The sequence below is a fragment of the Vollenhovia emeryi genome, unplaced genomic scaffold (genome assembly GCF_000949405.1).
Source record: "Vollenhovia emeryi isolate VEMERY1.0 unplaced genomic scaffold, V.emery_V1.0 DF939121.1, whole genome shotgun sequence".
Classification (NCBI taxonomy): domain Eukaryota; kingdom Metazoa; phylum Arthropoda; class Insecta; order Hymenoptera; family Formicidae; genus Vollenhovia; species Vollenhovia emeryi.
In genome coordinates this window covers 1,795,216-1,808,644 of record NW_011967245.1, presented here as the reverse complement: position 1 = coordinate 1,808,644, position 13,429 = coordinate 1,795,216, and the positions used below count along the sequence as shown (strand labels likewise).

Genomic DNA, 13,429 nt, shown 5'->3' with positions numbered 1-13,429 from the left:
CGGATATCCTTTGTAATTTTTCGTCTTTTAATATCCATAAAATAAAAATATCGATAAGAGGTCGCTGCTGCGGGTCGATAGCGCCAAGTCCGATTACAGCCGAAGGTACAGCGTACAATTATTTCGTCTCCCACGTCAGATATGCATTCCCTAACGCACGGTCGCCAGTGAAGCGAACTGCCAACGGAGAAGAGCATGAAACGGCCGATAAAGGCGTACAATGGCTGGTACGAGCGCGGAAACGCAAATGTCCTCTTTCAGAAGCGTCCTCTTTAGAGGACAGGGAGTGATGGACAGGTGAAAGAAGTGGCCAATGTGGGCTGGTTTCGACGTCTCATGTGACACACACGTCATCGGCCTTTGTTTTCGCGTCCTTTTGATTGAGTACCGCGTGTTCTTTGTCCCTAGGCTCGGCGTACAATCCCTTTTATCGTATTCTTTATTTGACGCTCGACGGCAGTGCTCTCTTCGAAAAATATAATACAAGATTCTGCGATGGCGGATGCTCTTAATAAGCAGATCAAAATTGGCGGTTCCGTTAGTAATTTTCGCTTCCTAATTACGCGTTTGTCGAAGTCGGCTAATTAATTGTTTAGTAAAATTTAAGGCGACGTTTTAAGTGGCGTTATTTTCCAGACATGTAGTATTACTCCATTGTCGTAAACGCGTGTCTTGATTTCAATATAATTCACATGTTAAAATAGTGAGTTTAAATAATCGAAGTCGTAACACGATGCAACGCTTTGTAAAAAAAACAATTTTAATTATATCTTTCAACTTTTGTTTACGTCATTTTCCAAGACAACAATATATTTAATGCACATTTATATTTTACGCCTCATACCTTCACGTCTCGTTCAAATTAACGGACGCAAGTTCGCGCGCGGTCAAATCGATCACTTTTTCAAACAAGTCTATTACTTCATCATTAATGTAACGAAGAAATTTTTTCCCGTAACACGCTCGCAGATCTAAATATTCCACCTGCTCTACATTTCCGATGCGCGGTTGAAGATCGTGATCCCGTTTATTCAGCGGAACCTGTTCCCACTCTCGTATTTGGAGCTCGTTGCTTTTCTTGAGAGTCTGATCTCTGATCTCGGCCAGATCGCACGTGAACAACACCGGAGCTGCTGAGCCGGGGGGCCTGAACTGTGGACCAGTTTTCACTTGATGCAGATCACGAGCTGTTTTCCCCGACGGACTGTGCGCGCCTCGTGGCCGCCCGTTCGACGAAACCTGTTCGCTCGCGTAACGAGAGGTCCTGTTTCGGGTTATTCTTGACTCATCATCGCGGGCTCGTGCCCGCACGGAAAACTGGTCCAGCCAGCGAGGGATGCTGCCCCCCGGAACAATGACCACTGTCCACTCGAACGTACACAAACACCGTTCCACAAAACGCACCCAGTTAGCCTTTGACTCTTATTTTCTGATTTTTTGCGGTCAGTCGCGGAGGATAATAGAACTGGTCCATCCGGAGGGAGATGCTGCCGCTCTTCCCTCTTTCTGTCACTGTTCACAATGGAGCCAATAAACGCGCAACCGCAAAGTATGCATTCAGTTGATCTTTGACTTTCGCGCGGTGAGCTTTGAGTACGATCCCCTTTACGTTGTAGTATTTTAAAAGTGCAAACTGGCATTTTTTTAAAACAAATGTAATTAACTTCTAACAAGAACAAATATTAATTCCTATTCTGACCAAGATTCGTTAGATATAATTGTTGCTTCATAGGTAATAAAAGAGATCTTGATTGTGTTGTGCAACGTCCTAAAGAACTTTATATCTAATTAAATTCAATCTCAATAATTAAATTGAATTAATTTCCAGTAAGAATATATCTGTAATCAAATGCGCTTGAATATTCATCTCGTTAACGACATTTTGACGATTATATTACGTCATTGCACCAGTAGCAGAGACGTTTTTTTTATTAAAAGATACAAACAAAACTGACTGTGTATCCTATAAATTATAATAAATATATGTATAAGAATCCTATTCCTATTTCTATTATTTTTAGCTTAGATTATATCTTGTTTTCATTTTTCCTCGAAGGTTTATAGCATTATTAAATTGTGTATATATGAATGTATATAATATACAAATGTACGTGAATATATCGCAATATATCGGGTCCGTGGGTTTGCCAAATAACTACGCGGATCCATCCCTGCGGAAAAGGGGCAGAATCGATTTTACGTGAGTCCCGGCTGCCCTCTAACAAAGAAGGGGTGCAAGCAGTGAGATGGATAACGCAGGGAACTATCATTGCGGTACTAGGCAAACTTAAGAAAATATTTTATTCGCTGAAATTTTTCAATCACTTCGAACGTTTCAATTATTTCCCCTCTATTACCCCATTAAAAATCATAAAAATACAGCGTGTGCTCGGCTGAAGTAATAAACGCGCTGCGGAAGAGGGGGACGACTTATCCACCGGGTGGAGGATCGCAGTATTCGCTGTAGATGACAACATTGCAGACAGAAACTCTCGGATCAGCCGATGATATATAGTTTAACAACGAAAAGTGAATTAAAAAAATTACAATCCTTCGGACGCACGTTGCGATAAAGTTATTACTCGCCAGGGTGGAGCGTGAGAAATTGAAATGCGAAACATAAAAAGTATCCTAATTGGAAAGCCGATAATATTTGTTGCTGTCTCGTTCCTAAGCAACCCTCTGCGTAGCTCGCGCATGAGAATACGTACTGTTGCGAACAAGTGACATGCACTTCTAAAACCATTAAGCACCGTCGGACTACCTGTCTCGCGTCTTGAAATGTACGGATCTCACCGGATGTGCAACGTTCCACGGACCGTCAACCACGAGCAAGTCAAGTTACAAAAGATCAAAGAACTGACATGCATACTAAAGGTCTATCTATAGAAATGACAAATGACTAAAGAAATTAGATTTTTCTTTGTCATTTGTAAAACTAGTTATTTTGTCCACGATCTTAAAAAGGGATTTTGCTTGGTTTGTTTACATAGGACACGGACAAGAATCTAACCACATGTGAGGAAATATTGGCGACTTACATAGAAAAACGATTGAAGGTATGCGCACAATACAACTTGGCCTTCTTTTTAAGTCTTTATTTAGTTTTAACGTTTCTACTGTTTGCGAGTGATCGAGCGTTGTCTTATAATTAACACGCGATTACAAGTAACTGGCACCGCCAGTGCGAAATCTCCACAATACCCACTAACAATTGAGGAGTTTAATGGAAAGACACTTAGATCAGCTTAAGGTTTCGTTTAAAAATTTTACACTCAAAGCTCCGAAATTGAAAACTTACGTATTTATTGACCAAACTGTAAGATTCCAAGTGCACCTTTTATAAAAATTCATCTGTCGAATACAATTGCGAAGCTTACCTTTTATAGAATACGAAGAGACAGCTTGAGTCGACTTAATTCGTTCTTCAACCAAACTCCTTAATTATTATAGAATCTAAATTTTAAGTAAACGCGTCTCTCTCTCTTTCTCTCTCGTCACGCGTCGCTTCCTCCGACGTGTTGACAAATTACGGGTCACGCGAACTGTGACACTCGCAAATTATGGAATGTTAAAAAAAGTGCCAAGAAATCGGAATGCGTACTTTCCTAGCGACAGTCGCCTCAATCTCGAAATTTACCACCCTTTGTACCAACCACCGTGCCAACCACCGTACGACAACGGCCAGCCCGGATACCAACCGTAGCCGTACAATCCGTAGCTACTCAATCCGCCCAATCGATACCTGAGAAATTGAACGCATAAATCAGCTGTCAGCGCCAAATGGCTGCCTCGAGATTTTTACATTCGCGCCGTTGACAAGATATTTATCTGTACTATTTACCACGGCAGCGCGGGAGTGTAAGTGCTCGCGTAGGGCACGGAGAGCAAGCTGTAGCTTCTCTTCCCCAGTCTCTTTTCTCCCGTGACCTCCTGGGCGCTCGGTTGAGCTTGTAGAACAGTGGTCACCTGCGATGGCACGCCACTGCCGTCGGCTGTGCCTCCGGCGACGAGGCTCTCGTCTCCGGAGACGAGAATGATCAACGACAACAAAAGCTAAAACAATCGTGTGACAGTGCGACTGTGAATCACCATAATTAGCGAACGACTTGCGACCGCGTGAGACATTCCAAGCTGGACGGTCGTTTTGTTGTTTAAAATCTATCGCGATCAGTGATACAGTAACTACAATAGTGTGACGTAAAGAATCCAATCAAAGATAGCATTTGTTTTCGACCGAATCGAAATTTTATTAAAATTTGTTACGAGCAAAGCAGATTTGCGAAATTAATTATTAGAAGCGTCCCCTGTTATGAGACAAGCTCTTAATATGAGATAGCAGGGTTTCTGCTAAATCAGTAGACATCGTCTGTTGGCTCCACCGTGAATTTATTGCCCTTGCAGTGAAATGTGTTTAGTGGAAAATTCGTTGTTGGTTCGTGTCAACGTTGCGAGAAAAGATTTGCGATTGAATTTGGATGTTGAAAGCCTACTATCTCGTGTTAGAAGCCTGTCTCATAATAGGGGACTTTCCTCCACTATCTTTTTATAACACAAAGTACAATATATTGCGCTCTTCGTAAATTTGTATACGTATATGTGTATCTAAGTACACGTATTCTCCGAAATGTGTAAATTTTAGTCATGTCTCATTGAAAATAATTTTACGAGCATAAAAGAACGATAAGCTCGATGATATCGAAGGTGTTATCTCGCGCCATAGTAAATGTAGACTGAGCGTCAGATTGAATAAGCTGAAGCTTGTGGAGAGTGAGAGAGAAATCGTAAAAGAATCGTGCCTGCGCCTCCTTTGTCACGATGGTGCGACAGAGAGAGAAAGTCTTCTTAAGTCTTCTCTGTCTCTCTCTTCACAAGCTTCAGCTTATTCAACGGGACGCTCAGTCTATATTTACTATGTCTACGTCTCGCGCAATCGAATTACCGGGGGAAAAATGACTTTCGACTGCATTGTACACGAATTAAATGTGCTTACCAGCAGCTTCATGTTAAGAGTGGTGCGCACAAACTGATAGCGTTCAAGGGGTTGACACTTCTTTTATACCAGGTTTCTTATACAAGTCGTTTGCTAAATTTATGGTGAATACTAGATCCACCGGTATGCGCGCAGGTACAACTAGCATCCCGACCAGTAGCTCGGCAAGACCACTCCCATCTAAAGAATCGTTAGACATAACGACCGCACGATTGATCTCTTCGGACTGTGAATGCACGATGTATACAGGACAAATGGGAAACTCATTTTGTCGCTTGTTTTTCACGATGTACGAATATCGCAGCGAGTATCCGAATATAGTGCAGTGCGTAAAATGACGTGATAAAAATTGCACGAATGATGTTACGCCAAATACGACGTTGAAAGGAAGAGAATGGCCTCTTAATTATTGTGTAAGAAATAAAAATGTTATACTTTCACGCGACAACAAAGAACCAGGCAAAAATATTGACGAGCTATCACCGTTACACTGTGACTGTTCACTTTCGCGAGACGATCTCTGTGAAAGAATACATTGTAGAGATTTACGATAGCGTAAGATTTCAACAAGAATTCAAGGGAATTTTGCCTCTAAGTTATTTTATAGCGTCGTTGTTTTAACTAGGAGATAAATTTTCTCCTTAAGTAACTGACAATGCAAATTTGTGAAAAACTAAAATGTTCATTATACTATTACTCGTTCATTACAGAGTTTCACATTTTTTAATTAGCTTCTTATGCGAATTTAGAATGAAAAATGAGTCATTATTAATGATCAATGCAACCGATATCATAATGAATTGAATAAAAGCGTGCCGCCATGTAGTAAGATTGCAATACAATGCCGTGAAATCTTTGCATTATATGCAATATTCGGCCGCGTGATTGTTCGTGACCGTACTAATCGATTTCATTCAGCAACAGCTGCGCTCTCGACACATTAATTCGCAACGTAGCTACGTTTATGAAAATGATTGTGCGTTCTCAATTTCTTATTTCACGGTTGAATCTTTAGGAGCTAAATGTCGTCAAACCAAGTGAAAATAGCCGCGTCGCTTACATCGCCGTTCAATTAAAGCAGCACTTGCCGTTCACGTTGCGTCGTTCACGTAGTATTCCGAGTCCATCCAACGTCACGTAATGTCGAACGCGTTAAGAACGTTATGCAATCGCGAAGCCCTTCCTTAAACGCCCGGCGCGAGTTTTTATCCCATCCCTCCCTCGCGGATCGTCGTCCTAAGCGGTTTTGTCGTCGCCACACTAGGAAACGGCGACTTTCTCTGGCCAGAAACCAGGTTGTATGCTCCCGCCTGCTTACGAAAGCCCGAGGTAGGAAATGTCCGAGCAAACGCGACGCGTCGACGTCGAGTGGACGCGACAAACGATGCCTCGAATTGATATTTACTGTCATCAGCTGTCTTTCGCAATACCGCCGTAAATCCCCGTCTTCCTATTGCCGCAGTCGATTGTCGTCGCGTACAACGTAATCATTTTTTCTAGAAATGCTCGCGTATGGAAACACGTATATTTTATATAATATTCCGCCATGGATGCTTACATCTAAATTAATTCTTTATTTCTTTAAGCAAATTTCAAAAATTTTCGTTCGGGTAAAAACTTCGTGTTCGTCGATACAAATGTCTAATATTATGAAACAGTTGAGACTAGTACACAGTGAACTTTATACTATGCTGAAGTATCTACTCAAATAAGAAAAGATGGACAGAGAGGGACGGACAAGTGGGCAAACCGCTGACCAAAATCGTGTACACCAATGCCTATCAATGCCCAGTGGGCGTTACTTTATCTTATGTTATTTTTTTATATCTTTATAATGCCCCAGTAAAGCCTAATGCTCAAAAAGTGCCTAGTAATGCCGCAAATATACCACAATGCCCTCAGCGGTTTACCCCTCGGTGGGTTCCATCTGCATTTCTTTCTAGTTCTGATCGGTCAACGATTTTCTATCTCATTATTTCACTAAGGTGAGATGAAAACTCGTTGACCAATCACAACTACTAGAAAGATGGTGCACCTATCTGACTCACTCTATCCATCTTCTTAACACGGCAGTAGGTGTTCCAGTATAGAGTTCGCTGCTGGTACAAGAATTTTCTCAAATTTGACGCCTCTTTTCGAAAATAGATTATGCTTTTATTAGTTCATATATTTAAAATGCGGCTCACTTCTTTCGAAATGTAGCACTTTTTTAGGAAGCGCTTTTAAAATGTAGAATATGCGAGAAAATTTTTACTTCGTCAAAGTCAATATCGCTTCTCCATCGCTTAATTCGAGTTACGGTGGTGTAGCTCTTAATAACACTCGCTTTTTATTTTAGATTCTAAAATGATAAAGGTTGTCGACCTGGATGTAAGAAAGTTCGTTACGAGAACAATTATTTTTCTTCACATTGGCGACTCCCGACGGAACAAACGGGGATATTTTTGCATTTATTAGACAAGCTATCGTAAGTCAAGAATCTGAGATGCCGGTAGCAAATACAAATTAATTTTACGCTTGTACACGCACCGGTGAATCTCCTTTCACTTAGGAAGGTAATAAAAAAAAATGCAAGCATGCACGACAAGTCTGTCATAATTTTTAATAGCTCAGTTAGTTGAAGCCTCTTTCGTGGTGGGTTTCCAAACCCACCAGAGTATTTTTATATAAAAAGTACTCTCCATTTTTTAAGTATTTCTCTGTAGCGTTAAAAATACCAGAATAGTGCACAATTAGCGCACCATTGTTAGAACGAACATACAGAATAATAATTCGATTATTTGATAATCTCCCCATTTTTCTATTTCCAACAAAGCCCAATTACCGCCAACGACAAAAAGCTACGAGTCCAGCGTAGCTCTACGGTTCTTCTGAAAATTGTGGAATATTGCGACAGGCGTATCACACCTTTGAGCGTGCAATTAAACCACGGGGGAATTTATCCAGAGTCGCATGAGCGCGCCTAATTGTTCTTGCGCCCGCTTCTTTAGCGGCGACACACCAATTCGCGCGCTCGTTCCCGCATTGCGTCGTACCGCTTCAGTTGTCGCAAATCAACGAGTGGGCCCGTGCAATTCAAGAGAAACTCGACATTTCTTTCCGATATTATGCAAAAATTTATCCCCGCCCGTCAAATCATTGTTTAACGACAGCCACGTCGCCGCAATCGGCCGGCAGTCCTCGCGGGGTTCTGGGACACGAAGGTTTAGCGCGTTCCGGCTACGATATCGCGATAATATTTTCTACCAGCTCTAAGTCACCTGCCTATGTAGCCTATTGCTCATTTCCTAATGAAAATACTACGATAGTGATTCGTGTGACGTTAGACACTAAAACAGAATGTGCAATTTTGTCGGATAAAAGTCTTGTTGTAACGGAAGCGCGTTCAACAAAGTTAAAACTGAACACGTAGCTCGATCCACCGTGCGACATGCGATCGTCTCCGAGCGTCCACTAGAGGTGTCTTCCACGATGGGATTGCGTGCTAAAATATTCGTCCTATATTTACTGTGCGTCGCGCGCGCGTCCGAGGTGCAGTCGGAGGAAAGCGCAGAGTTCGGGGCCCTGGCGCACGTCGACGATCTACTGAGAATCCCTATACCCCGGGAGGCCGATGGGGTCGACGGACAGGCCACAGAGACCCCTCGCGACAAGAGAGCTCTCGGCCTCCTGCTGTCGGGCCTGGCCCAGATTTTCGGTTACACGGTGACGCCGATTCAGTTCGCCTCGCTGCCAAACCCGAACGTCACGGCGCCCGCCGCGTCCAAGGCGGTCGACGTGAGGCAGCAGACCGCGTCTTCCCAGCCCAAGAACGCCACGGTGCCGAGGCAGCAGGAAACCATCAGGTTCACCGGCGTGCTGAACCTCGGCAATAATTCCGACATTCTGGGACACCTTCGGCAATACGAGCAGATCTTTCACGGCCGTCGAGGTAACGCGACGACGACAGCGCGGCCCTCGATGCCGCCCGCGAAGGTCCCGGTGGACCCGAGGACGAGCTCGCCGACGAGACCGCCTCTGCTGGCGCCGTTCTTCGTCAAGATCCCGTTGCCGATCGCGCCCGAGCTTCTACCGGCTACTATGTCCCTCGAGGAACTCGGGCTGTCACATCTATCCGCGCCGGTTTCCATGAGCGGCTCGAGCGAGAGTACGGAGGCACCGGTTCGAAAGGAGCAAGAGATGGTATACAGGAGTAACGAGGACACAGAACGATACACGGTGGAGGAGAAAGACATCTATGACGAGAAGGACGTGAGGAAACCGATGGGCAAGTACACTCATCAATTGTACGTCGACGAGCCTAGCCGGGACAAGCAGCAGAACGACCGGCGCAACGAGCTGCTGCGCAAGCAAGAAGAGCGCGTCAAAAAGCTGGAGCAGCAGGAGGAGGAAAGGAATCGCGACAAAGGCGCTCGCTACAACGAGGAGGAAATGAAGGAGAGACACAGGAACCGCGAGAAGGAGATCGCCGGCAGAAATCGTGACCAAGCTTCTTCCAAGCACGAGTCAACGGAAGAGAGGAAACCGGCGCGTGACGACGAGGAGGACGAAGGCTCCGCGGAAAGATACGAGGAGTACGCCAGCCAGGAAAATCTCTCGGGCGAGTCCTCGAAGGAACCGTCGAAGGAGGCGAAGGGGCAGAGCGAGGAGTATCCGAGCTACGACGACGATTCTAACAGACAGTTCAACGGATACAAGCGACCGGGAGATTTGAACAAGTACGTGGAAGGGGGATACAATCGGCAGCTGCCTATCGGCGACTACTTTCACGAGAATAACCCCGAAGTGATCCGCGACAGTTACGGCGAGGTGCTGGACAATAAGAAACTGGAGGACGACAGAATCGCCGCTTACATAAGTATGTTCAAGCATCCGTACGTTGAAGCGGACGATTCGCAGAGAGCCCGGCCCGAGGACGCGTCGAGGGAGGAAATCGGCGGCGGAGAGACGTCCGCCGAGGACGACGGTTACGACGAGCACTTGGCCAGGCTGCAAAAGCTCAGGGATGAATACGCCCTGCCGGAGAACAAGTACGAGGAATACGACCTGAATGCCGAGAGCGAAGAGGACAGAAGCGACAGGCAGAGCGGCGGAGTCCAAAATCGCACGACGACGGGATCGCGGACACCTAGACCGGGACGTCTCCGTGACAAGGAGGACGAGAGGGGACGAAGACCGAGCGGGCCGAGTCGCGACGAAAGACTGCAGGAGAACGCCAGGTCGCGGGAAGAGGACGATTTCGCGAGATACATGCCTCTGGTCGTGCCCGTGCGCTACATCGACGCGAACGACAGGGTGCAGCAAGCGACCACGCGGCAGCTCAACTACAAAGAGGCGGACGAATCGACGGACGGCCGGCTGAGCGAGGATAACGCGGCTCCCACGCGGACGGTCCTCGTGGAGAGCCTGGTTCCGCAGATCGGCTTGCCCGAAAGGCCACGGCAATTGCACGAGGGCGAGCACAAAGAGCTGCAGGTGTGGCCGCCGCCTTTCGACTACGCCTTCGACACTACGGAGCCGGCGAACAGCGTCGTCCCGCCAGACTATTATCCGCAGAACTACGCCCCGAAATATTACCAGCACGTCGTGAAGGGAGTCGCGGCGCAAGACGCGCGTGACAAGTCCTCGGAACAGCCTTCCGGTTACCTCGTGGTCGTTGGTAATCCGGAGTATCCGTACCGACATCCCTATAACATTTACTACTTCCCGAACGAAGCGATAAACCCGCGGAGTCAAGTTCCCCGTCCGAGCGCCGAGGTTACGCGTCCGCTAGACCAAGTCTACGTCGCCCAGCAGAGCGCCAATCAGCAGATCGTCCAAGCGAGACCTAATAGCACCGAGTACAATCGGAATGGGACCACGAATACACCCCGCGACTATTACTATCAGTCTCAGAAGGTTCCAGCGAACGATCTCGATCGTTATAAATATATTCATGGAGAACGCACCGCTCAGGTCGAGGATCCGATCAGTATTGAGGTGAGAAGTCAAATCCCTAACGCGGAAAACTGGTCGAACCGAATATACCGACCGCAGTCGCCGGGCAATACGGCCGAGGTGCAGTCTCCTCGACCAGTCTTCGCACAGTTACAAAATATCAAGCCTTCGAGTCAGAGGACGCAAAACGGACCGCCGGAAAGGCCGCGTCACTCGCGGCTGAGAAGACAAAAGAGCCCGCCGGCGAAAGAGGACCGGCGCGAGGACAAGGAAGAGGCAAAGACTCCGCGACTCGAGGAGACGGACCCTCCTCCGATCCCGGAGAGCAAACCGTTCGACGATCCCCAGAGCGCGCACGATTTCTTCGGCTTCAGCAAGGACGATTATAGCTTCGGAAGCGAAAGCGGCGACGCAACGAAAGTTGCCGAGGAGAACGGCAAAACTGCGGGGGAATCGGACGTGTTCGTCGCACCGGAACCGGCCGCTTATCACCACGATGACGAAAGTATCGTGAAACACGCCGATGAACCGGAAAATGATACGGAGAAAGCCAAAGTCAGAGAGTACCGGAACAAAGTGGCGACCTTGAGAGTGTCGGAACGCCGGCAATTAAAGCCGAACGGGCCGATCCACTACGTGGACTTTATACGCAATCTCTGATTGTAACGTTACGTAGAATTCAAGTACATTATTAGTGTGCGGCGAAGCGTTGTTATTTTGTTCATTCGCGCAACTAATGAGACCTACTTCGCGGCACGAGAAATTCGTCACGTTGTTTTACGTAGCATCCGCTGCTGACGTTCTCGAGCTGTACTCAAGTTTAATTTTAACGGTTCTCTTGTGTACACTGTAAAATTACATGTAAAATTACAATTATCTAATATTGGGACCATCTCTTAAAGGTGTATATTTACATACGTCGGTAAATTTACACCTTGTAGGTAAAATTATTACCTTATATAAAAAGTAAACCGCTTGCTTTTAATATTGTAAATTTTACAATTTTCTTGTAACAAAGAATAAAAAAAACAATTTTTGTAAAAGTACGCAAATTTATACATTTTCGTTAATTAATAGTGTAATCGCTACACTTATTTTGCATGTAATTTTACATATTTTTTTACAGTGTAAGAACGAAATACGTAAGACGTAATATAGAAAAGAAAACTAATAGATTATCGATAATAATATTAATAGTCTGTGCAGGCCAGGTGTGAAATACGTAAAATCACGCACACCAATACGTGCAATCAAGAAAATGTCTTTCTCATAAGAAAAAATGGAAAAGATTGTTCAATTTAAATACTCTATTCATTTTAGGCCAAATTATTTATAATATAAACCATAGGACTTTAGACGTTTTGACGTAAGCAGAAACAATTGTGTTTTACTTCAGAAATGCTTCTCAATATATTTCTGCATGATATAAATCGAACCTGCAATTTAGTTACTTCACTTTAAATTCTTTCAAATCGAGATAAAAGTATGGCACGTGTGCGAGCGTGTCTGAAATTAAATATTTGTTAAAAACTAAGAATCGAATGGAATGGGTTTCTAACAAGATAGAAGATATTTTACGTCGCTCAACTCTTGCTTATACATGAAAGTATTCTTCCTCTGTGCGTATGTTACAGGAGAAAAGAGAAGAGATGCAAAGACGGAACGACCTAGAGAACAGGATGGCCGAAATATTGGAAAACCTGAAGACGCGATTATTGGTCGAATAACGAGTTGAATTCGAGGGTCGACTATGCATATTACCTACTATACGTATCGACGTGTTTATCATTATGTTCTGCCGGATTATTTCGTAAGAAAATAAAATCAATGATATCGACTTAGAGTCTCGTCGTCGATCTCTATCGAGAACCGATAATGTTCGTATTCGTTCGTCGCCTATTGCGGGCCTCAAGCTCACTCGCGAATAAAACGTTTCTTTCTTTGCACAAGTGGCGCCGGGAATTAAACCTGCCGAAACTGCACTGGTCTCAGTTGTAACTTCCTACTGTCCAGTGTCGCTCCATTTCGTACACCTGTCGCTGCGCCTACATCGCCGTATTCATGCTAATAAAGTTACATTGTATCAAGCTTGAACATGTCATCCTACCTTGCCGATTCCCACGTCGAATGTAACTGCGCATCCTTCTCTTTCGCCACATCCAGGATACATTCTGCAATCTGAAATAAATATTATGTTAAAACTCTTCTCGAATTCCCAAAGTATGAAATGAATTCTTTTTCCAATCCACTTCCGTTTCTAAAAACATTCCTAGGAGTACAAAAAGAACTCTCGCTCTTATGTCGCCGATTACTGAGGCTCTTTTTCGAATGCAACAGCAATTTCTTTGTATTCGGAACAACTTTCATTCACTTCTACAAAACCCTGTGTCCACGATGCCAGAACTTGGTCCAAGTTCTAGCTTTGAGAAATGCGTAGTCGATCAACTTGTAGCCTTTATGAAATAGCTGCAAGTTGATTGGCCACACATTTCCCGGAAC

At 44.9% G+C, this 13,429-nt stretch overlaps 2 protein-coding genes across 7 annotated transcripts in view; one reads left to right on the top strand and one right to left on the bottom strand.

Moving 5' to 3' along the window:
• The window catches only part of LOC105570204, a 59,106-nt gene that overhangs the window by 44,436 nt on the left and 1,241 nt on the right, over positions 1-13,429 (bottom strand). Inside the window, exons 3-5 of one of the 6 annotated variants that reach the window (XM_012027235.1) lie at positions 13,038-13,108; positions 3,845-4,056; positions 3,567-3,745 (exon numbers count right to left, since the gene is read on the bottom strand). In XM_012027235.1, coding sequence (XP_011882625.1) covers positions 3,637-3,745; positions 3,845-4,056; positions 13,038-13,100 — 384 coding nt within the window. In that variant the 5' untranslated portion in view covers positions 13,101-13,108 and the 3' untranslated portion in view covers positions 3,567-3,636. Of the gene's footprint in view, positions 1-3,566; positions 3,746-3,844; positions 4,057-4,907; positions 5,174-12,932; positions 12,976-13,037; positions 13,121-13,429 lie in introns of those variants that run through there. The other 5 variants (XM_012027236.1, XM_012027239.1, XM_012027237.1 and 2 more) reach the window with 5 other exon arrangements.
• On the top strand, positions 8,465-11,765 carry LOC105570205. The gene has a single exon (XM_012027241.1). The coding sequence runs from the start codon at positions 8,465-8,467 to the stop codon at positions 11,588-11,590; it is 3,126 nt and encodes a 1,041-aa protein (XP_011882631.1). The 3' UTR covers positions 11,591-11,765.

Coding starts and splice junctions, on each gene's coding strand:
- LOC105570205 (XM_012027241.1), top strand. CDS start 8,465: ATGGGATTGCGTGCTAAAATATTCGTCCTATATTTACTGTGCGTCGCG.